This window comes from Hipposideros armiger, unplaced genomic scaffold (assembly GCF_001890085.2).
Source record: "Hipposideros armiger isolate ML-2016 unplaced genomic scaffold, ASM189008v1 scaffold_141, whole genome shotgun sequence".
NCBI classification, from domain to species: domain Eukaryota; kingdom Metazoa; phylum Chordata; class Mammalia; order Chiroptera; family Hipposideridae; genus Hipposideros; species Hipposideros armiger.
Genome location: NW_017731491.1, coordinates 973,712 through 998,652, shown reverse-complemented (window position 1 = coordinate 998,652; position 24,941 = coordinate 973,712). Strand labels below are relative to the sequence as shown.

At 47.5% G+C, this 24,941-nt stretch overlaps 1 protein-coding gene across 1 annotated transcript in view; it reads left to right on the top strand.

Annotated features, from left to right (window-relative positions):
* Window positions 1–620: 620 nt before the first annotated feature.
* Window positions 621–24,941, top strand: part of TRARG1 (trafficking regulator of GLUT4 (SLC2A4) 1) — a 47,451-nt gene continuing 23,130 nt past the window's right edge. The window contains exon 1 of the mRNA XM_019650392.1: window positions 621–1,330. Within this exon, the coding sequence (XP_019505937.1) occupies window positions 944–1,330 (387 nt within the window). The 5' untranslated portion in view covers window positions 621–943. The remainder of the gene's footprint in view (window positions 1,331–24,941) is intronic.

The following is a 24,941-nucleotide window of genomic DNA, read 5'->3' as shown; positions in this document are numbered from 1 at the left end:
TTGTGTGATTAAAAAAGTTAATTCTAGTGAATTTCCTTTAAATACTATGAAATTATAAAGATTAAATTTTTGTCTTTTGTTGTTACAAGAGTCAAAAAGCTTTAAAATCTTTTCTTTTCCTCATTTCATGCTCTAGCCTTTTTCGGAGAACGAAATATGTTCAACCACTTCCCAAACTTTATATTCTGCCTATCTCACCCATCAGAATTCTAGAGATATGTCTAGTTGCTTCAGGCCATAGTGATAACCTTTCCTGCAATTCCCAAAGCTAATCTCCTATGAAATTTGACATTTTGCTCCTCAGGAAAAAAAAAAAAATCCTATTTCTAGGATTCTTATCTGTGCTGTTCTCCCTCAAAGGGGGAGGGTTTCATCTCTGATTGCTCCTATAAGTGGAGTAAATGTGATCATTGAGAATAAAGGTGAAGGCAAGATGGCGAGGCAGAGCATCAAATCGACAGTCTAAAGCAAAATCAAAACAGACAAACAAAACCCCTTTAGCAGCAAAACTCCTTTAGGGCAAAGTGCTATTTCTTTTTTTTTTTNACACACACACACACACACACACACACACACACACACACACACGCCCTGCCTTAGCCTAAGCCTCGCTGGGGAGCGCGGCATCTGCTCTTTGCTCTTGGAGCTGCTTTCTGTTGCTTCCCCGCCCATCTGTGCTGTCAGCAGCACCAGTAAAGTTGGCCTCGAACTTAAACGGAACTGAAGGCTCCAGCTTCCAGGAACTCCGTGGGGCAGCCAGGCAGGACCCAGCCTCTGAACTTGGAGCTGGCCCTCCCAGTCCGCAGCTGGCCCTTGCTCCTCTGGTGACACTTCTGCCCCTGACCTGTAGGCCCCCAGCCTGGGCTGAGGAATGGTGCGCTGAGGTCCCTCTGGAGCCCCTTGTTCCTGCCTGGAGCTGGAGCAGCCCAAGGCCTAGGTCCACATGGCCAACCTCGTGCAGTCTCAGTTTCCCCTGGCACGGGAGCCAGGGACCTCCTCACCCCTGGACCTGCCGGAGATGGAGATGCTTCTCACCAAGGTGGAGAGCAAGGATGACAAGCCCCTGAAGCTGTCCAAGTCCCTTTCAGGGGCTCTGGACCTGGAGCAGAACGGCCATGGCCTGCCCTTCAAGGTGGTATCTGAAGGGCACCGGGAGGCCTCCCTCCCTCGGTCGCCCTCTCGGGCCAGTTCGAGGCGGGCGTCCTCCATTGCCACCACCTCCTATGCCCAGGACCAAGAAGTCCCCAAAGATTACCTCATCCTAGCCATCGCTTCCTGCTTCTGCCCTGTCTGGCCCCTCAACCTCATCCCCCTCATCTTTTCCATCATGGTAAGTGCTGTTCTTTGTTCCAGGGCAGGGGCTGGGCCCAGGGGGTGGCAGGCATGTTCCCTTCGCAGGCACCAGACACCCTGCCTAGGGTGCAGAGAAAAGAGCTGGGTGTTGGGGGCTCAGGGAGAGACCCCCCTTTCTCAGCTGGCCTACTACTCCCCTCTGAAGAAGGTCTAGGGGTCTGCAGAGCTTCTGTTTGCTGATCTCTTTCATCTCTGCTCCTGGGCATCACAGCTCCACTCTGCACACAGCCCTGCTGAGGAGGGGGCCCCAAGGACCCCCTCAGAGCGCAATTCTGCACTGCAGAAAGACAGCCAGGTTGGGTCTTGCATTTTGTGGGGTGTGTGTGTGGGGTTTGTCCTGAGGGGTCATTCTTGAGGGGGGCAGTGTATCAGCCGAGGTTGCAGCCTGCATGGAGTCCTAGTGTCTGTGTACTCAGGAGGGGACCCAGCCCCATACAACTCCTGCCCCTCAACCCTGGGCCACCTGGGTGTTCTTAGAACCTTTGCTAGCTCTTGTTTCCAAGAGCCGGAGGTGGCTTCCCTGCCGTGCCCTGAGGGCCCTTGGTTCCTGGCTCCCCCGAGGCTGCTTCTCTGGGGGCCACTTCTCACTGGGGCCCTCTGGGATTTGGCAGTTGCATTGACTTCAGCATTTGTCCTCAGGGTAGGGGAGGCCTGGGCCGCGGGTGAAAAATGTGTCGGAGGGCATAGCTGCCCTTGCCAAGTTGGGCATGTGTGCTAGTCTTTGCTCCTTACACACTTGTGCTGTAGGGTTTTGAGTAAATTGTCTTAGATTGTCCCCAAACCAAGACATTTGAATAGAGCTACTTACAGAGGATGCACAGATAATGTCAGTAGATGTTGGCAAGTGACTTTTGAGGTCCAGGAAGGAGAGAGAGAGGCAGGCAATGTCTTTCCGAATGAGGTTAGGAGCAGGGGGAAGTAAACTGCCAGCTCCCAGCTGGTCAGGACGGGAAGACTGGGTCGGGAGACACTGTCTGTTTCTCTCTGCAATGACTTCACTGCTGAGTCATCTACCACCCAGCATCCCCCGTTGCCCCCCCCCCCCTGTGGTCACTGCTGCTGCCCTGGGGCTGTCCTCTGAGAAAGCCCTTATTTCCTATTTCCTTCTACAGCTCCGCCCACTTCACTGATGCTTAGACTTTAGATAGGAAAGCCTTCCCTGACCCCCATCCAATCCAGCACCATTTACCAGGATGTCAGGGGATACTGGCAGTGTTCCTGAGGCCAAGGGACTTGGCATGGGCACCAGAGTCAGGGCTGGGCAGGGCCCAGGGTGGGGCTTTTGAGGAGTTTCCTGTGCTGCCTGCTGTACTTGGGGATTGCTGAGGGCAGGGCCAGGCCCCAGGGGTGCAGCCAGTGGCTGTGGGCAGGCCAGCCTCTTGGTTACAGGGAGAAGCCCCAGCAGGGGAGACAGGCTTTGGGGAAGAAAGCCACGTGAGGGTTCAGGAGAAAACAGCTGCTGGAATCTGTCTCATAGTGGGGGCAGCAGGGTGCAGGCTGGGTAGAAGCTGCCTTTTGTCGAAGGAAACCTGGGCCCAAGACTATGAGACCACTAAACCCACCCTCTGGGCATTTCTACGTCCTTCTCAGGCTCTTAAATCAGGTCTGATGGTGACTGGGCTTGGGGTAGGGAAGAGGGAGGTAAACCAGACATCATCACCAATTCCCAGGAGCCCCTAGTCTGGTGGGGAGAAATTTGTCAGCAGATCCTTAAAACACATTGCAAGAAGTACCCATGCTAGACAAAACCACAAAGAATCATGTGGCCTCGGGCAAGTCACCTAAACCTCTCTTCTCTTCAGTAGTCCCACCTGCAAAGCGGGTGTCACCATAACACCTACACTGTAGAGCTGTGTGGAATGAGATGAGCCATACAGAGTGCTTAAGAACAACACCCAGCACATGTAAGTGGGATTACATGGTGACAATTATTCTGTGGCAGCTGAGTGTCTCCCTGGTGAGGGATGGAAGCCATCACAAGTTTGTTCATTTTTTTGTTTTGTTTTTTTTTAAAGGTTTTTTTTTTTTTAAATTGGGGAATTGGGGGATGGGAACAGCGCTGGGGAATTGGGGGAAGGGGAACAGACAAGTTGCTGTCCTTTTGTTCTTNCTGTGAAGGGCACTGTGGGAGAGGACATTATTTGGAGAGGGGAAGTGGGACCTGGGAGACTAAGGATGTGGTCAGCCCCATCTCTGGACCTGCTGCAGGTCTGCTGTCTACAGTGAGCCACAGTGAGAGTGGCAATGGTAGAGTCTGGGCCAGTCTCAGGGAAGGAAGCTGAAGGTAGGGCCAAATTGCTTGTGTGTGTGTGTGTGTGTGTGTGTGTGTGTGTGTGTGTGTCCTGCATGAATCCCAAGTGATGAGACAGAGCTTCCAGGGAAGAGTGAGTCAGTGCAGGCATGGCCTCTGTGATGAGGGACAGACTTAGAATCCAGGAAAGATTATGGGGAGGAGATTAAGGGAAGTGGGGCCTCCGGCCAAGGTTGCTGAGGAAATAGGAGGCATAGCCAGCTCCCTAGAGATATCTGGGGAGCTGCTTTCCTCTAAGACGAGCACTCCTGCACTAGTGTCTGGTCTCACTCAGGTTGACTGGGCTAGTGGTGCTGGTACTGCTTGCTGGGTAAGGACCCATATGTGCCAGGGGAGGGCTGAAGGCTTTCTGGTCTCCTTGGATCGCTGGGCTCTTGCCAGCTGTGGGGAAGAGCTCCACAGCTCAGAATGGGGGACCCCACAGGAGCTGGAGAGATGCCCTTAGGCCCATAGAGGAATGAGGGTTTCCACAGAACAGTCGAGATGAGGCTCACTGCCATCATTAAAGATGTCTTTGCTTTCTGCAAGCCCCAAGACTGGCTGGTACACTGGGCATCCTGTCCCCAGCTCACAGACCTCCAATTTCACAGGGCAGATCACAGGAAGGCTTTGACTCTGGATCATAAGGGCCATCAAGTCCAGCCAGGAGCAAAACGTGGGACTCTGGCCCCAGGCCTGCCCACTGAGCCTTCTCTCTCATGGAGAGGCAGTGCCATGGTCTGAGAGCACAGAAAGGGGCCAGACGGGCCTGGGATCCAGTATCTGCTCTGTCACTTACTACATGTGTGACCCATGGCATCACTTAACTTCACTAAGCCTCTAGTTCCTCACCTCTGACCCTGTTGATTCCACCTCAGGGTAGCTGTAAGGATTAACATTCCTTCATTATCTATCGTTTCTGGCAATTAGAAGGCGTTCCACAAATTGTTACTGTTTATATAGTATTATAATCTTATGACAGGCCAGCCTGGACCATGCTTTCATCTGATTTCAGCCTCAGATTTTTATTCCCTGGAAACATTATTAAATGACCAGCAAGTCCTGCTTTCCTATATTCCAGGATAGAAAGAGCCGAGGGTTCTTCTTGCCCAGTTGCACTTTCAGCCCTGGGGAGGTGAGGACGCCCTCTGCAGGTAGAAGAGTGAGTGTGCAACGGAAGTGTGAGGTCAGTGGGAGGGATGTAAAAGGATTTCTCAGTCTCCTCACTGACCAGCAAAGTGACCTTGGCAAATCGCCTCATGACGTTGAGCCTTGGAATTCCCATCCGTACAATGGGCTTACATGATAACTACTTACATCAGAGGCTGTTGTGCGGACTACATGGGATAATGCATTTCAAACACTTAGCATAGTGCTTGGCCCCGGGCAAGTACTCACTGAGTGGAAGCTATTAAGATGTAATCTATTCATAAGGTTGTTATAAGGAAAGAATGCATGGGAAGGTGTTTTGTAAACTAAAGTCCACAACACATTAGTTATTATCATTATTTTATCAGGGCTATGAGTTTGAGGGCACATACCTGTATGTTTGCCTGCTGATGTGTATTTGCTTAGCATTTGGAAGTTTTTTGACATGCACACATTATGTGCATGCTTATATAGATGTGTGGATGTGTGAGTATTTGTGTGTGCATATGTGTATGTATTGACCTAAGAGGTACCCCTCCCTCTCCCTGATGCTTTAGGGGATCCTAGTCCAGAATACGTTTAATTATGTGCATTTCAGGTTTTCTGGAACCATTGCTTGATTTTGAAAAATCTGCTCCCCAAGACCATATCCATTCTCCAAGATGACTGGCCACTGTGGAGAAAAGATACATCTGTGATTGTTAAAGAAATGGAAGTTTTCAACCGAGACCAGATAGGTTTGTCCAAATATAGAAAAAAATAGTACAAGGATAGGTGTTAGATAAATATAAAATGGAAAGTACTGGAAACAGAAATCATGTAAGACAGAGCTGCTAAAAGTTATGGCCATAAGATATGAACGACAGGTGTACATAAAGACAGAAATTATGTATCTATAACGTTATTACCATACCAGTGGCCTACTCAAACAGTGTTCAAAGGAGAGAGGGGTAACTTTTATTTTTTTTTTAAGATTTTATTGGGGAATTTGGGGAGGGGAACAGCGCTGGGGAGTCGGGGGAAGGGGAACAGACAAGTTGCTGTCCTTTTGTTCTTCAGTCTAGTTGTGGAGGACGTCGCTTCACTGGCTCATGTTGGAATTATCATTGCGCTCTTCCCGGGTGAGGCAGATTGGTCGCCGGCCTCTGGACGGCCACTCAAGCTGGCTGCCGGCCACACATGGTAGCTTATGGCAACCCACTGCAGCAGGGGCTGCAGCCTACGCCGTCGCTGGTGACTCATGGCAGCCCAGTTCCAGGTTGAGCTGCTGCTCACCATCTTAGCTGTAGAGGGCAGTGTCACTGGCCCTCATGTGGGATCCGAACCGGGGCCCTCTTGCTCAGAGCTGGCGTCCCAAGCCAGCTCTTAACCAATGCGCCACTCGGCTAGCCTGAGAGGTAACTTTTAAAGGGCAGAGAGTAGTAATTACAGCACTTTCAGCAACTTTCTAGCTCCCAAAGGGCTCTCATGCACTCAGTCTCTTGGCTTCTCTTGGAAGCCTGTGCCTTCCAAGCCCTCTCCTTATACCCCCTGCCTCTATCACAGGAAACGGTAATGCCTCACCTCTCTAGCAATGAATGAGACAGGCAGCAAAAATAAATAACAATGATAACACCCAGTGTTGTTGAGGATGTGGTGAAAAGGGCACGTTTACAGATTTCTAGTTGTGCTGTGTATCTGTTCTGTTCTTTTTTTTTTTCTTTTTGGTAAAGAACAAATTGACAAAATCATAATAAAAATACCCCAAGGGAGTAATCTAAAAGGAAAACAAATTTGCAAAAAGGCAGTCCCTGCAGTACCGTACATAATAGTGAAAGATTTGAAAGGACACAAAGCCCAACTAGAGGGGCCTGGCAAAGTGCACATGGGTCTTCTACCAAGGTGAAAATCATGGTGAGCTAGGGGAGCAGATCACAAAGTGACTTCTGCCTACTAATTATAACTATAGACAAACATGTACGTGCATAAAAAGACCTTGAGAGACTATGGAAGGATGTAAACAGGGTTAATATCCATTAGGTTCTTTGTAGTTGTATTTAAAAAGGTGAAAGATTTGTCTCCTTAAGGCACCTTCCAAAGAGGAGTAAGGAAATGTTTTGAACATGGACAGCAAGGATTTATAGTATCTTGAGTGGACTCCTTTGGAGGGACCCCACCTCATGGATGTGAAACTGGGGTGCTTGATGCTGGGAGCATGATCCCATCAAGTTTTCCTCANTCCGAACCGGGGACCTCTGGCGTCCCAAGCCAGTTCTTAACCATCGCGCCACTCTGCCGGCCTGACTTCAGGTTTTTGTTTGCTCTAATTACTGCTCTACTAGAATAGTCGGTCAATACATTTTTGTCGAATGAATGAATGAATAAATAAATAAATGGGCAGACCCTGAAACGGAGCCCAAATCTGCCAGATTCCAAATTTCCCCTGCACTAAGCAGGCCTCTCAGTTGAAATGCTGAGGGTCCTACGCTGCGAGGGAAGGGAGACCTTTCTTTTCTGGAAGCCAACTAACTCTCCCGGGAGGATGGAGATCTCAGGACCCCATGGGCTCTGTTTCTCCAGCAAGCCCCGGTCCCGGGCTTTCTCTCCAAGGTGGGAGTCCTGTCCTCCCTCGGGGGAGCGACGCCGGAACTAACAGAGGACGAGCAGGAATTTCTGAAATCCAGGCTCAGCCAAGCGGTAATAGGCACCTTCGTGGCCGCCAGCGGAACCGCCAGGCCCTAAATCACGGCCGCGGCCCCTCCTCCCTTCGCCTGCCTCCTCCGGCCGGGCCCCGAGAAGCTGCGCTCCCGGGCAGGGGCGGGTTCCAGCCGCCAGGCGCGGGGAACCGGCCGCCGCTGCAGGTGCCGCGGAAATACTTGCCCGGCTGCTGGCTTTGAAGTCGGCCCGCACCCCCACCCCCACCCCGCCCAGTACCCCTGCGCCCCTCCGCGGAGCCCCCTTCTCCGAATCCCAGCCAGCGATCCAGCGGAATCCCCGCAGATGCCCGGGGTTCGTGGGAAGGGGCTCCAGTGCAACGGGGGCGCCTCTCTCTGGGAGCCCCGGCCATTGGTCAAGAGAGTGTTGCCCCAGAGTTATTAACTGGGCCATTTCCTGACAAGTACCGGGGCAGGAGAGGGACCAGGCCTGAAAATGTATGAAACACTGGCAGGAAAAGCCACACCAGTTTTGGGGAAGGGATGGGAAGGGAGGCCCGCTGCCAGCACTGGGCGATGTGTGCTCTTTGGGCATCTTCTTTGCTTTTACGAACCTCTTCATGTCTTCATGTTGATTTGAGGGTTCACGTTTAGGGGGTCAGCAGAAAAAGCGGTGGCTCAAGTTCATTTTTTTCCCTTCCTGATTTTCTATGACGATTTTGTTCCTTTTGAGCCCCATCGCTACCCACTGAGATGAATTTTCTCTCCATCCAACGCATGGGTGGGGGATGTTCTAAAGTTAATGTGGAAGAAGGAAATGGTGTGTAGTCAAAATGACCCCTGACTAAGACTTAAATTGCAGTACACAAGGCATTATGTATATAACCTGGAACAATCATTCTTATGCAAGCTAAAATTTAATAACTACCGAGCCAGACTCTGAATGAACAACAACAACAACAACAACAAAATATATATATATAGCATCTTTCTGAGCATCCAAACCACTTTGCTGTAAAGACAGAATCTTGAATTCAAAATATCTAGGGGTGATGTCTGAGAAGTTTTAAGATGATGCTGCCGCCACTACAACCACACTCGGAGAACCACAGCTTTAAGAAAACCATCAAATTCCCCCTAGGTGCCTGGGTGGGTGGGGAAATCTAAAACATATCTATTTGGCTGCAAGGTTGACTTCCTTTTATTTTTAATAATGAGCTTCTATAGACTTAAGTTAATACACGTTTGTGGCTGTCAATACATGTGAAAGCCTGTAGCACTGGGCCTGGTATTTAATAGGTGCTCAATAAGTGTTTACTGGATTTGACTACAGAGCTTGTTAGATCAGACCAGTGTGGAATTTCCAGAGATTCATGAATATCTTAGTAGCAGATTGAACCATTTATTCAACATTCAGCAATTATTTCCTTGTACCTACTCTGTACCAGGCACTGTGCTAGGAATGGGAATATAGCGGTGACCTAGACGTGGACCCAGCATGAACATAAAAAGTACAATATGATCTACTAAATTCTAAGGTGGGATTAGGCACAGGGGAGCCCTGTGGGAGAGGGCTGAGGGCTGGTTTCACAAAGAAGGAAAGGTTAGCAAACTTCTTTGAGGCTGGTGACCACTGCAGGCCATTGAACTCTGACAGGCAATGAGGACTTGGGCCTTCCCAACACTGCATGCAGGGAGCTGAGTCCCCCAGGCCTCTCAGGCTGCTCCTGGTTCACTGGGCCCTTGCTCACCTGCAGTAGGATCAGCTGGTGGGCGCTTGCCGGTCACTTCGGCTCTCTGGTGCTCTGCCTGGGCTCCCAGCAGTCATCACTTCAGAGTTTGAATTATCCAAGAAACCACAGGCAGCAAAACTCAGCCCAGGAGGCAGACAGTGGAGCTGCTCCAGGCTCCTGGCTTCCAGCCCATATTCTCTATTCCTTCCTTGTTGTCTCTCTCCACTTAGAGGACCTTCCCTCCCTACCCACCTCCCCCTCCCTCCAGGTTTTCTCTATATCAGTCAAGCTCTTTTTATTGTTCACACCGGGTTGAAATTATCTGAATATCTCACTTGCTTTTGTTTCAAAGAACAGATGCCAGGCCTCTAATATAATCCCTACAGGTGGTCAGTGGGGGCTGTGGGGACTGGGGTTCGGGTGAGAGTCTCTGAACCGAGAAAGCAGGTCCAACCCAGAGTGGTTAAGAGCTTGGTCTTCAAATAGGAGCCACACTGCCTGATTTGAAATTCTGGCTCAGCCACAGTTCAGCCCTCTAACTTGGGGCAAGTGTCTTAACTCTCTCGGAGTCTCAGTTTCCAGTCTATACAATGGGTATTATCATAATAGGGCCTTCTGTATAGGATTGTTGTGAAGCTAAGATAATACATGTTTAAAAAGCACTTAAATACTGTGCCTATAAGCACTCAATAGGAGTCAATACCAATATTATTAAGATGATTATTGTTATTATTACTAATGATAACTAAGTACCATCCTGTCCATGGTGGACTCTGAGTTCTCACCGGAAGAAGGAAAAGTATTGGAAGCAATTTAAGCTTGTTTATCACCTGACTGGCACCCTTTCCTCAGCTCCTGCGTTGTCCCAGGCAGATTCCCCGCTCTGTGAGGCTGCCCTGGGGACAGGTGGGGAGGGAAGGCTTCCTTGGATAGGTTATCTCCATCCTTCCATGGAGATGGGGGTGCTCTGGGCTTGCCCATTGATTTCCTTCTGATCGTGGGTTATGTGGGCTCCCCGGGAACACCCCTGGGGAGAGGAAGCCTGCTAATGGTCACACTTAGGCTGAGGTTGTCCCCCTGATAACAAGATGCAGTATATCTTGAGGCCCACTTTTTACCAGGTTCCATATCATTGAATCCTCTGAGGTTGATATCANTTGCTGTCGTTTTGTTCTTCAGTCTAGTTGTGGAGGACGTTGCTTCACTGGCCCAAGTGGGCACCATCATTGCGCTCTTCCCAGGTGAGGCAGATGAGTCGCTGGCTTCTGGACAGCCACTCACAGCAGCTGCTGGCCACTCACGCTGGCTGCTGGCTACACACAGTAGCCCATGGCAACCCACTGCAGCAGGGGTTGCAGCCTATGCAGTTGCCGTCAACTCACGGCAGCCCAGCTCCAAGTTGAGCTGTTGTTCAGCATCTTAGCTGTAAGGGCAGTGTCACTGGCCCTCATATGTGAGATCTGAACCGAGGCCCTCTGGCATCCCAAGCCAGCTCTTAACCAATGTGCCACTCGGCCAGCCCTATTTTATAGTTTCTATGGGTCAGGATTTCAAGAGCAGCCTACCTGGATGGTTCTCTTCACCTTTTTGTGCATGATGGAGTATGTATGTGACTCCTAGAACTCCTGCAGCCATTTTGCCACCATGAGGGAAGCCACCTAGAGAAAGATACATAGACAACCTATGAAAAAAATCACAGAAGAATAATTATAAGGATGATTTAAACAAAAAAAAAAGGGATTCTAAACTCCCATAGAAGTGTAAAGGGCCAGGAATAACCAAGACAATTCTAAAAATGAACAAGGAGGCCAAAGGATTAAACAGGCATAAAAAAGAGATGGCTGGAGGTGGCATTATATTATTATTATTATTATTATTATTATTATTATTATTATTATTATATTATAGAGATGCAGCATTACAAACAATTGGAGATAGAATAAACTATTCACCAAATGGAGTTGGAAAAACTGGCACCTGGGTTCCAATAAAAATAAAAATTAATAATCATGAAAGCACTAACAACTACAATAATAATGGCTACCATTTACTGACATCTACAAAGTGCGAGAAATTTTCATTTGATTTATCTCATTCTATTCTCACATCAACCCTACAAGGTAGGTATTCTCATTTATTATTCCCAATTCACAGACAAGAAAACTGAACCTCATGAGAGCAAAAATGGCTCCTTGAGACCACACATGGCTCAGTCTCCTGGGCACTGGGTAAGAGCCCTGTTTCCCCTCCTCACAACAGCTGGACCCTGTCTTGAGAATTGCAGACCAGGATAGAAGCTGCCTTTCTTGGGAGACAGGGAGACAGAGCCCTCTACACCAAGCAGGTCCCAGACCCAGAATTCCTACTTCACCCCCGACTGACCCTGAGGCAGATCTATGGCTGATTAGAACCTGGCATAAAGCACAGAGGCCTCTTTGTCATTGCTTTAATGAGAAGCCAATCACCAGGTCATTAGTGGGTGGAGGTGATGAGGAGTTTGGAACTGAGGTAGGAGGGAGGAGGATATTCTTGGCTACCCGATGATTTACAGCCTTACAGCCGCAGTGGCCAGGCTGACTGGGGAAGGGAGCCAAGAGGCAGAAGGAGAAAGTTAATAATATTCATCGAGCATCTTAGAGGAGCCGGGCCCTGTGCTGAGAATGTGTCATGCTCTCTTTTATTTAATCCTCACAACAAATTGAACGAAGCAGTACTGTAACATATCCCCATTTTACAGAGAAGGAAACTGAAACTGTACAGCTAACAAATAATGGTCTAATTCCAGAGCCCAAACTACCACTCTCCTGTTCCCGGTTATAGGCACAGCAGGGGTGAGTGTAGGTGAAGGGCTAAGAAATATTCTAGCTTTGGACCAAGAAGGAACAAACTGTCAGGACGTGCTTGATTGAGGGATGTTACTCTGTGGGCTGGGAATAGAAGCAGGGGAGAGAGTCATCTGCCTGCATGAGCTTGGAAGAAAGAGCCCCTGGGGTGCTAAGTAAGTAAGAGGATAGTAATAACAACAACAACAAAATATAATTGAGTGCCTACTATGTGCCAGACACTGCACTGAGGGCTTTCTGTGCAGGGCATCATTTAACTCTCACAACTCCATTAGGTGGCAGTTACTAACCCATCTTACAGATGAGGAAACCGAGGCTCAGGGAGGTTAAGTCACCGGCCTCAGGTCTCAAAGCTGGCAAATAGCAGGTAAAAGGATTGGCTTGGAATTAAGAGAGGAGAAACAGGACGGTTGCTTACTCTCTGCTCTGTGTTGTAGGGATCCTTGGTGGTAAAGCTAATTTGTTTCATGTAAGCAGAAGAGGAAGTTATAGGGCAGCTCTGAGGTATCTCACAAGATCAATGGAAATTTAAGAAAGCCTGGGAATTAAGTTTGGGAAACTCATAGGAATTACAGGAAACTGGGTGGCTGGACCCACAGCCTAGTCAGTAGCCTCCTGTGGAAGCTTCCACAGGACGCGGGAGGCCACTGGCCCTTATACTGAATGATTTCTCCACTCTTCCCTGTTTCTTTGAGAAACCTGCTCCACCTAGACTTCTGTCTGTCCTACCTGTCGGAATCTCTCCCACCAGGAGCCTCACCATGGAGGTGCCCCTCCCTCCAGGTAGCAAGACTATTTAAATGCTGCACAGCAAACAATGACAACAAAAAAACTCACCACAGGCCCCAGGGACCCCAGGTCTCGCAGCCCCCCAGAAGGAGATGGCCATTATGCCATCAGCTCTCTGCCTTTCTTGAGCCTTCTCCCATGTCCATAATGGACTAGTTCAGAGCCCATCACTAAGGGCTGCTCAGAAATCTCAGGCTTGGTTTTTTGTTTTTTTTTTTAAGATTTTACTGGGGAATTGGGGAAGGGGAAGTGTTGGGGAATTGGGGAAGGGGAACAGCCAAGTTGTCCTTCCATCTTAGTTTAATGGCTTCCATCTCTTGCCAAATCAAAGTAGAAGATACTGTCACCAACCTGAGCTCACCCCTTACTCTGGTCACCTTGCTGTTCCTGGAACTGGTAGATACCTTCCTGCCTCAGGGCCTTTGCAAATGCTGTTTCCTCTATCTGGAAGCTCTTCCCCATGATCACCATAATTCCTTCTTTGTCTCATTCAAGCCCTTACTCAGATGTCACCATCTCAGGGTGCTTTCCCCGACCTACCCCATACACACATATTCACAATTTCCATCTTTTCTGGTGTTATTTATTTTTTTTTCTGTAGTATTATCAACCTCTAATATGCTCCTCATGGTATTTATTTACTACATGAATTACTTAGTTTCCCTATTATTCGTTCTCCACACTAGAATGTAACTTCAGGNGGCCCAAAGTGCTATTTCTTAATGGGCTGTTTTCTCATCTCCCCTTCCAAAGGAGAAATCACTCAGAAAGACTGATGCACAGCCAAAGGGCCTTGGGTCAACAGCAACTTTTTGCAAGATGTCCTGGTTTCATAGGAAGTGTAAGATGTAGACTGTAATGTGGGGCTTCAAAGTCATAGGAGACTGAGGGCATCTGAATTGGAACCCCAACCCTGCCCTCACAAACTCTGGGAAGAGGGTGGGAGTCAAGCTCATCAGCAAGACAAGAAGTGATTGCACTTCAGAAGGACATTGTCCTTTTCAGCCAGTATGCACCCTTACTATGTGGCTGGTGTGATTTTGCTGACTAAATGAAGTTAGTTAGCCACAAATTAGGAGAAGCTAGAAATTCTAGTTGCCCAGGGTCACGTCTGTTTCTGTCTCCAGATTGTAATCTCCTCGAGGGCCGGATTTATATTTTCAATCTCTGATTCCCCAGTGCCTGACACACAGAGTACATACATGCTCAGTACATGAGAGAATGAAATAATGAAAATAACAGCTTACATGCATTTATTTATTCACCCATTGAGTACTTTTTTGTGTGCCTGTGTCGGCCCTGTGCTGGGTGCGGGTAATAGATGAGAGGACAACCCTGGTTTCTGCCCTAATGGGTTTTGTGGCCCAAGATGCTGAAGCGTCAGGGGAGGTCGCAGGAGGGACGGTGGGGGTGGGGTCACCTAGCGCTCTGGAGAGGCTTCCCAACTGCTGTCAGTGGGACCTGCAGAGCACAGACGAAGAAGTCTTGGGAGAAATGTTCCCAATTCTGGGGCCTTTCGCTGCCTGGGTCCCCTGTACAGTGAGCAGTGATGCTTTCCTCGGGTGTGGAAAGATGAAGAAAACCAGGGCACTTTCCTTAAACAGCCGCTCACAGCCTGAGGCCCAATGCGCAGAAATTGTCATCTGCACCCTGGCAGTTACCAGTAAAGAAAACCCCACAGAGACCGGAAGAAAAGCACACCGCTTGCGGAGATGTGGCTTCCCGAGGCATGGAGGCAAGAGCTCTAAATAAGGTGGTGGTGGCGCGCCCCCTGCTGGACACAAGGCCTTTCTGCAACTAGCGGAGCACCGGCTGAGCCAAGGAGGAAGAAGGCAGCTGTAGACGCTAGGTCTGAACAATGTTCCCCTGAAACGCAGAAAGCTAATCTCCAAGGGAGAAAATCTACCAAGGTGGATCCTGAGCCCTCATCTTCCTTACCTTCTGGGGGAATCAGGAAAGGTAAACAAAACTCCATCTGCAACCAGGGACTTGGCTACCCACTCTCCTGGCCAACTCACTACCCCTCTTGGTGCCTCAATTCCCATCTTGGGCTCATTTTAGGGGAAAAAATATATATGAGTTATTATAAAACATCCGTCGCCCTCTTTTTATGCAAATACAAAGAGCCTGGGCATTGGTACCGATACAGATAGCATCACTTGTAAGGTCTATCTCTAGCTTACTGATATCTCTATTCACCCCCTCCCCCAACAGCGTATAATTTGAGGATTTTCTTAAAAGAAAGATTTGCATGCCCCCAGCCAATCTTTCCCAAACAACGATAATTATAAATTCCAAACAAAAACGTAGAGGCATGTGAGCCTCTCTCAGGCTTTTCATTTCAATAGATCTGCTAATTAAAAGCTATAATTTAACAAATAATGACTTAACCATCTCACTCTGAAATCAAACAAAAACCTACCAGTAAAACGTTGGACTAGATAATGAATCCAGGCACAATTCAGGCCCCCCGCTGGGCCTATGCTGGCCCCCATCCAACAACGGGCCTGCCACCTTTGATTAAGCAGCGATAGTTTTCCAAACCATTTGGAGCAAACTCACTCCAGGGAAGATAAGTGAGCAATTTGTGAGGCTAAGTGTTTTTCTGGACCCAATCCCACTGCTGATTGAGCAGAATGGAATATTTATCCCTTTCCTGCCCTCATTCATTGTCACTTGGTGAATTTCATTTTCTCCCTGACCCCTCTCAGGCCCCTGGGGGGAGAATGTTGTTTCTGGAGTAATAAGCAGGAAGGAATCGCGAAAAGGAAACCTAGCAATGAAACCAGGTGATGCTCACTGCACCCTAAGGGGTTAATCAAATCATAAACAGTGAAAACAAAATTGCTTCCCACCTACCATGCCCCCTCCCTTAGCTGGGAATCGGGCAACTGTGCCAGGCTAAAAATAGCCTCATGTTCTGGAACCTCCCCCAGAGCCCAAGCTCTCACCAGTCGCCTCTGTGTGCCACCCGACTGCTCTGCCAGGGCACTTATTCTCTGTGGCAGCAGCAAGTCCTCAAACTCTGGAATCCTGGGAGAGGGAGAGGATTGCGTACCTCTGAAAAGGCATCAGGGATTGGAAAAAGGCTCCCAAGGCGCTGAGGCAGGAAGCGTGGGTCCTGGGTGAGACCCCAGGAGAACACAAGGCTTGGACACTCTGAATGTCTGCAGGTGCAAGGAAGGAGGAGCTTCCAGGTGTCTCCATACCACACTGTCCCCTCCAGGACCTCAACCGAGGCTATTACATCCCAAGAACTGCTCCTGCTTTGAAACTGTAAGCCCCAATGCTCCCCTCTCCTCAGTACGATTCCTCTCTTTTATCTCGCTCTCCCTGCCATTCTACCTGTACCTGTTCTTCAGCCTCAAATACACCTGAGAACAGTTATCATTATCATCGTCATCGTCGTCATTTCCATAATAACGCCAATAGTAATTAACATTTATTGAAGCTTATTATGTGCAGGCACAGTTTTGGGCACTTTATGTGTATTGTTTAATTCTCACAACAATCCTATGATACAGGTTCTCTTGTAATCACTATTTTACAGCTAAGGAAATAAGCTCAGAGAGGTAAGTAACTTGCTCAAGGTCATGGAACCAAAATTTGAACTCATTTGGTCTCCAGATCCTGTGGCTTGAATCACTGTATTTTTTTCGTGCTCATATACGAAGAGCAGTTTTTATTGAAAGAAAGTGATGGAGAGTGGGGAGGGAGTTATACAATATTCCATACAATGGTCGTAACAAGACTCACTTAATCATTCCCCAATTCATGGATATTTAGGTTATTTCCAATATTTGCTATTTGAAACAGTGCTGCAATAAATATCATTGAGCAAGGCTTGATTATAGCACTGTGTGTCTGACTCCAAAGAAGAAGTTAAAAATGTAGGAGAACAATTTGAGCAATAAAATAAACTATTATTGGATTATAATAACCCAAAGTTATATTAAATTTATATTAGATGAATATCTATGAGTTCATAATGAAATAAATAAAAGAGTAAATAAATAAATAAATGGGGGTAAAGAGACAAATCTCCAATGCAGAAGAATTCCCAATAATTTGAAATTCCAAATAAATGTGATATAGTATCCTGGGTGAAATCCTGGAACAGAAAAAGGACATCAGACAAAAACTAAGGAAATCAGAATAAACTATGGATTTTGCTTAATAATAATAATAATAATAATAAAATAATAATGCATCAATAGTGGTTCATTAATTGTAAAAATATATATTGTAAGTTGTTAATAATAAACCGGGTGCAGAGGATATGGGAACTCTCTGTAATTTCCTCTCAATTTTTCTGTAAATTTAACATCATTTAAAAAAATAGTCTATTAAAGAAAAAAGTAAAAGAAAAAAATACTAGAGACAGAGGGAAAAAGTCTAGGTTTTGTGAGATGGGAGGGGACGGGGTCCCCAGCTCAGCAGGAGGGACTAGCTTTAGCCAGCAGGAAGAAAGGAGGCACAGGTGGGTGCAGACAGATATTTTTGGGGGCCAGAGCAGGATGATGAGCCAACAGCCTCCATGTTTCTTCCATGAGGCAGAAGGTGAGGGCGGGATACTTGCTGAGACAGGGCCTATGGAAAGATTGTGAGTTGCAAGTGGTGAAAATTTGGAGACCACCTGAGGGAAGTGAGGAGGAAACTGACCAAGGGCAGTAAAGAACAATTTCCTTTCTCATCACGAGTCTGTGCTTCAGACAGGCCCCAAAGATCTAGTCTTGGGGCCCAGGCCTAGAGGCCTAGATTGACTGTCTTCTTGGAGTTCCATATCTTGACCAGCAGAGGGCGCGAAGACACCACTCAACTTTCGCTTTTGCACACCCCTGGCCTAGATCTCCCAACTTTTTCTTTCCAAAGTTCCGAAGTCTCTGATTCTAGTAGTAAAAAGTTCTTTTCTGAGTTACCCATGTTTGAAGGATGAGAAACGTTTTGAAACAGCCCAAAGGAACAGCTTTTTTTTTTTTTTTAATAATTTTATTGGGGAATTGGGGAAGGGGAACATTGTTGAGGAATTGGGGAAGGGGAACAGCCAAGTTGTTGTTCTTCAATCTTTGTTGTGGAGGGCGCAGCTAGCTCAGCTCCAAGTCCAGTCGCCATGGAGCTGAGCTTGTGGCAGCTCAGTTCAAGGTGCCGTATTCAATAGTTGTGGGGGGGCGCAGCCCTCCATCCCATGTGGGAGTCAAACCGGCAACCTTGTTGTTAGGAGCACGTGCTCTCACCAGCTGAGCTATCCAGCTGCTTGTTGGTGATTCAGTGGCAGCTCAGCTCGGGTGCAGCTCACTGGCCCATGTGGGAATCGAACCAGTGACCCTGTTGCTCAGAGCGTGAGCTCTTAACCAACTGAGCCACTCGGCCAGCCCAAGGAACACCTTTAAGGAGAAAGAATTTAGCTATGTTTCTGAGAACTAATTTCTTTTACTTGCCTCCCTCCAGGAAGCTCTGACAAGACCACCATTCCTGAATACAGTAGCTTCCCTTTATCCACAGGGGATATATTCAAAGACCCCAAAATTGCAGATAGTACCGAACCCTATATATACTATGTGTTTTCCAATACATACATACCTATAATAAAGCATATACGATGGTGGTCCCATAAGATGGAGCTGAAAAATTCCTATTGCCTAGTGACAGCGTAGCTGTTGTAAGGCCATAGTACAATGCGTTACTCACATGTTTGTGGTGATGCTGGTGTAAACAAACCTACTGTGCTGCCAGTTGTATAAAGTATGGCACATACAATTATATACAATACATAATTCTTGATAGTGATAATAAACAACTATTTACTGATTTTGTGTGTGTTTATTACACTTCTTTTTTAGAGTGTACTCTTTCTATTTACATAAAACAGTTTGCTATAAAACAATATGCCATGTTCCATGGGCAGCAGCCTCATACATCTTGTGTTTACCACATCTCTCTCGATTGCATCATTTTCTCTTGTGCTTCATTTAAGCAGGTATTTTGTACAGTAACATGCTGTATAGGCAGGTAACTTAGGAGCAATAGGCTATACCATGTAGCCCAGGTGTGTAGTAGGCTGGACCATCTAGGTTTGTGTAAGTGCACTCTATGATCCCACAATGACCCACCTCTCAGAAAGTATCCCCATTACTAAGCCGAGTATGACTGTAAATGTAACATTTTAGATACACAATATATATTTTATCTACTGTCTCTATCTACTAGAATGTAAGCTCCATAAGACAGGGTTTGTTGTCTGTTTTGTTTACTGCCACAGACTAGAACAGTGCCTGACACACAGGAACTGTTCCATAAATACTGGTGAATTAGTTCCATAAATACTGGTAAATTAATTCGGGGGGATCCAGCCCCCCCCCCACACACACACACCTTAAGTTAGCCAAGGTTCAGAATCCTGGAGTAAGATGATCTGTTCCTGTCTCAACATTTTTGAAGTCTATGAAATTCCACCCTGAGTCCTGATGTAGAGTATATATCTCATTCTAACGAAAGCAAAGAAACAAAATTTCTAACCTTGTACCCTGGGAGGAAATATTTGTTAAAAAGCAAGGAGGCCAGGAGTTGTCTTAAATGTATTCCATATTTTATCTGATTTAACCTTCACACCACCCAGTGAGGAGGATTTTATTATATTATCCTAATTTTTAAAATGAGGAAACAGGCTCACAAAGGTTAACAGTAACTTAACCTAAGTTTACCCATCTGGTCACAGGTGGAGCCAGGATTTGAGCCTGAGTCTGTATGGCTCAAAATCCACTGAAAGTTCTTTCTTCTATGTCCTGATGACCCTGAGGTGAGGGTTACACTTATTCCTTCCAACATCCAACATAAGTATTGAGGGAGCTAAGACCCTGCTGGGTGGGGAAACCCAGCCCCTCTCAGGAGCTGCCACACACAACAGCAGGCAGGGTAGAGGGCTGTATTTGAAGACAGGCCTAGTCCCACCAGATGAGCAGCTGGTATTCATTACTGCCTTTCAGGAATATTCCCTATCGAGGGACATCTGGTTTCACTTGCCTAGGTGGCCTCTTCATCAGTCCACAGGCCCCTGGAGCCAAAAACCCCTTTCCTCACCGAATCTTTGTGAAGACGTTCACCGTGTTTTCATGGTCCTTCCTCAACCCCACAATGAAGAACAATCCGGGTACCTGACCTCCCGCTAGCTGCTAAACCTCTGGGAAGCTGTTTCCACATCTATGAAATGGGCATAACAACACTCATGGCAAAGGGCTGTCCTAAAGCTAAGGAGACCTCAGCAGTGCCTGAGAACGTCCACGCCCTTCTTCCCCCTTCCCTGACCCACCCCAAGCAGGTGCTCAGTCCCAGCCTGGGCTCTTTGCATTATGGGAGTATATATGTACATAACCTCGACAAATACCAGAACCCTGCAGGATGTCGTGAAGAATCAGAAAGCAGCAGGAATCCCCAGCTCAGATTCTGGCCCTGGGAGGCAGGGGGGAAGGAAGAGCCAGAACTTGGGGTCCACGAGNGTACTGAGTCAATACTGTGCAGGCCAACCCCTTTGTATGATGAATATGGCCCGAGGGTCTCCACTTAGGACTTCAAATGGGGATTGAGGGAATGGGGAGGCAGCACTGTAGGCTGGAGCAGTCGCAGCTGGCTGGGTTGGGCTCAGCAGCACTGGATCCCACACCAGGTGATCCCTTCCTGCCTCTCCCCCCCTTAGCCTCCACGCCACCTCTGGTCATTCCCCTCAGCATCACCAGGCCACTAGATGGCACCATGAGCCCAGCATCTCCCAGGGGCAGAGCAAACCTGAATCCCCAAGTTCCCAACCCCAGCCCACCCAGCACCCTCACAGCCATGGGCTGCCCTGGGGACTTCTTGGCTTTTTCTTTTCTCTTTGAGTTTTTATTAAGTAAAAAAGACCTCTTCATGTCAGATTCATTCTGTCCTCTAGGCCAGCGATGCCCAATAGAAATATAATGCAAGCCACGTTTTCAATTTTAAGTTTCTAGTAGGCACATTAAAAAAAGTAGAAAAATGCAGGTGACATTAATTTTGGTACTGTTTTATTTAGCCCAATACAGTAAAACCTTGGCTTGCAAGTAGTGTTTTGCAAGTGTTCCGCAAGACGAGCAAACATTTCTAATACATTTTAAACAAGTGGTGTCTTGCAACACGAGTAGTTTGTTTCCAGAATGAATTATGCTCGCAAACCAAGGTATTACTGTATATCCAAAATATTATCATTTCAATAGGTAATCAAGGTACAAAGTATTACTGAGATATTTTACATTTTTTTGTACTAAGTATTCAAAATTCTGTATGTTTTATACTCACAGCACACCTCAATTTGGACTAGCCACATTTCAAAGGCTCAGTAGGTCCATTTGGCTAGAGTCTACGGAATTGGGCTGGGCAGCTGTAGGCCCAGTGGAGGGCCTGAGTTCTGCCCCCTCAAGGGTCGGCTCCCAGGTTGTAACGTGGAATTTTGTCCAAGTTGAATACTGACTTAGAGTCTAGGAGGTCTCGGGGACTCAATTTGCCACCCTCTGCAGGAGCTCTCATATTTAAAAAGGCATCAGCACGTTTCTGGAAGCTCCTGGGCAGAGGAGCCCAGCTCACACACACACAACCCCCTCACCCTAGCCTGGGGTGGGTAAGAGCCTCCTGAGGACCTAGGTGAGGAAGAAACGCCCCTTCAATCTCACTGCTCTGGAAGTCTGCATTTTGCAAATAACAGTGGATTTTCTTTATTGAGCAAAAATTCTTAATTTATATAGTCATATTTATCAAACCTGAAATTTGTCACAAAGCCGCAAACAATTTTTGAAAATTATTTGCCTCCAGGAGTCCTTTGGTTCCCCAGGACCCCCTCAGACCCTAGCAGGTGGCTCTTTGCTGTTTCCCTCCCTTCCCTCTGGGGGCGGGCTCTGCACTCTCGGCCCCATCTCATTCCCTCCTTCAGCTGTTGCTGACCTTGTTGGAAGCAGCATTTCTGAAGGCAGCTAGATAGGTACCCAACCCAAAGCCATTTCTTTCCACTAAAAAGGCTCCTTTTGCTTTAAACTAGGCCCCCAGACCAGACAGAGGCTGATATCTGGTTTGGATACAGTTTGAAATGAGCATCTCTTTCCACTTCTGGACCTTGGTTTTCTAATCAGTGCGATCAAAGGATTTGGACTCTCACCTCTGAGGCCCCTTCCTTCTCTAACGTCCCACCCCCCCATCGTGCATAACTCCAGGGTTTTAAACGGTTTCCTACGTCCTCCCCCAAACTACACACACACACCCTGGTGGCTCCAGGTCACCCTTATAAAACAACGTAAGGAAAGAGATTGGGGAAGAGACATAAGAGAGAACAAAGACATAATAATAATCAGAGAGCACAGGCAGCCAGAACCCAGGCCCTTGAGAGTTGGCATGTGCCCCTAGAAGCCCCTAACAGGAGGACATCAGCACCACAAGAAGCCCTGATGGGCACAAGATGGGGCCAACACTTCCCCCCTAATACCCCCTCTGCCCCGCCCCTTGGTGAGCTGCTAACAAACCCATTCAGGGAGCCCTGCTGGTCCAGGTAGGATCCTGCAGGAGCCACACTGGTGTTCCCATCTCCCCCTTCCCTCTTGGAGCCAGGAGCCAGGCTCTGGCTTGGATGCTGGTCAGGGTCTGGGTGGGTTGTGATAAGTTCAAGGCCCAGTGTTTCCCAACAGATAGGAGACAGCATCAGTCTGGTCCAGTAGAAGACAAGCAGAGGGCTCAGTTTCCCAGGACAGTGGAAGACACCCCCCCCTTGTGACCCGCTTTGTCTTTTTCCCCTTCCAGAGCCCCCAGCCTAGAGGAGCAGGTCCTGTGGCTGCAATGGAAAGCAGAGGCCAGCCCAAGTCCCTCTGGGCTGGGCTAGGCTGGGCAGAGCAGGGCTGGGCTGGGGCAGAGGCAGAATGCTTCTGGGCGGTTCTCTGGGGAGAGGGGAATTGAAAAGGAAAANGTTCGAGCGGCTGGTGGCAGGGTGTGCGGCCAGTCCGCAGGACTTGTACGGGTCACCACCAGCCTCCTTCGCTTCTGGGCGCGGTGCCCACCCCCCCCCGCACCTTCCAACATGGCCCTAGCTCCCGGTCTTAGCTCGTAAATCTCCTTCACACAGAGGGCGATAAATCAGGGGGCTGTGGAGGACCCCCCAGCAGCCTGCGCCCTTCCTCCCCCTTCTGGAGAGGGCGGGGCCGCAGGAAGCCTCTGGGACAGGGTGGGCGGGGCCGCCCCAGACCCGCCCACTGCGATGTGTTAATTACAGACTGGGGACCTGCAGAGACTGATTTATCGTGGGGCTGTCCGAGTCCTGCGGCGGGGGCTGGGCACGTCTCGCGGAGCCCGGAGGGGCAGGGGCAAGAGACCTGAGAATCTCCCAAATGCTGAGGATCTTGTTGAAATGAGAATCTTGGTAATAATAAGTTGTAATATATTTATGTAAATCGAATATAAGCATAATAATAGCCATAGCTAACATTCATTGAGAGACTGAGCCAAACTGGACTAAACACCTTATTAATTCATTCATCAAATAGTTATTGAATGCCTATTTGATGCCAAGAATCTTGTATATACTCGCATTATCTCATAAACTTCCCCAAACAGCCCTACAAGTTAATCAGTATGGTTCCCATTTTTCAGATGGAGAAATCCAATCAAGAAGCGGTTACGTGACTTGTCCAAGGTCACTAGGTGAGTGGGTAGTGTGTCCAGGACTCATACCCCTGGCTAAGGGTCCCTGGAGTTTAAACTTGTGTGACTAGAATATCCTTTCTCTTTGCTGCCATGTGCCTCCCTGTCTTCCTGCTGCACCCATGAACTGTGTGACCCTGGGCAGATGTCTTTACCTCGCTGAGACCCAGTCCTCATTGGCAAAAGAGCCCCTCTGCTTACTACCTCACAAAGAGTTAGGAGGGTCAAATTAAACCAAAGCATATGGAAATGCTTTAAAAAAATTATCTGTAGAATAAAGCAAAAGTGAGAATAGATATGAAGGAGACAAAACATCTATCCTGTGTGTGATGGGAGAACCATGAGAAAGGAAAGCAAAAGTCCAACAGAAGCAATATTTGAAAAGATAAAGGTGAGGAACTTTATCAATCTGAGAATAGAAACAAGCCACAAATTCAAGAAGCCCAACAAATCATAGAAGATACAAAAAATTTTAAACCCTAGACACTTAGATGCATCATAGTGAAATATTAAAGCCAAAACAACGAAAGGTTTCAAAACCAATCTAGAAAACAAATTACCTTAAAAGGAGCAACAATTACTCTGAAGCTGACATCTCATTAATTAACAATGAAAGTAAACTGACAACATCATATCTTCAAAGCGATTAAAAAAACATAACCATCAACCAAGACTTGTATAGAAGAAATAAAGGCAAGCAAGTCATCACCAGCAGCCTTTCCCTAGAGGAAATTCTCAAGAACAGAATTCAGGCAGAAAAAAAGATCCCAGTTGGAATGTCTGAGATGCAGGAGGTAATGAAGAGCAAAGAAATTACTAAATATATGAGCAAATGTAAATAAACACTGATTGTATAAAAAAATGTTATCTGTAAAGCTCTGTATGACAATGTGTTAATTAAGGTGATGTCAAATATTGGAGTAGATAAATCTCCAAATCTCAGTGGTCTACATAGAAGTTTATTTCTTGCTCATGTCATCATTCAATGTGGGTGTTCCTGGTCAGACAGTTTTCCTGGGCAGATCTCCTCCAGGCATGATGAAGGGCCCAGGCTTGCCACTTTTAGCTGGTGGCTCCAGTGGCCGTCCTAGGTCTTTGAGCCAGGAGGAAGGGGAAGGAGACCAGAGGCTGCATATGGGAAGTTGTTATGGGCCAGCCTGGAAGTGGTGCAGCATATCACTTCTGCTCACATTCATAGAACTCAGCCAATTGCAGGAAAGGCTGGGAAACAGTGTAACTGCAGCATTCATTATTTGTTGCTATGCAACAAATCACCTCAACACTTACTGACTTAAAACAACAATGAACATGTATTATTTTATAGTTTCTTTCTTTTTTTTAATTTTAAGATTTTTATTGGGGAATTGGAGGAGGGGAACAGTGCTGGGGAATTGGGGGAAGGGGAACAGACAAGTTGCTGTCGTTTTGTTCTTCAGTCTAGTTGTGGAGGACGTTGCTTCACTGG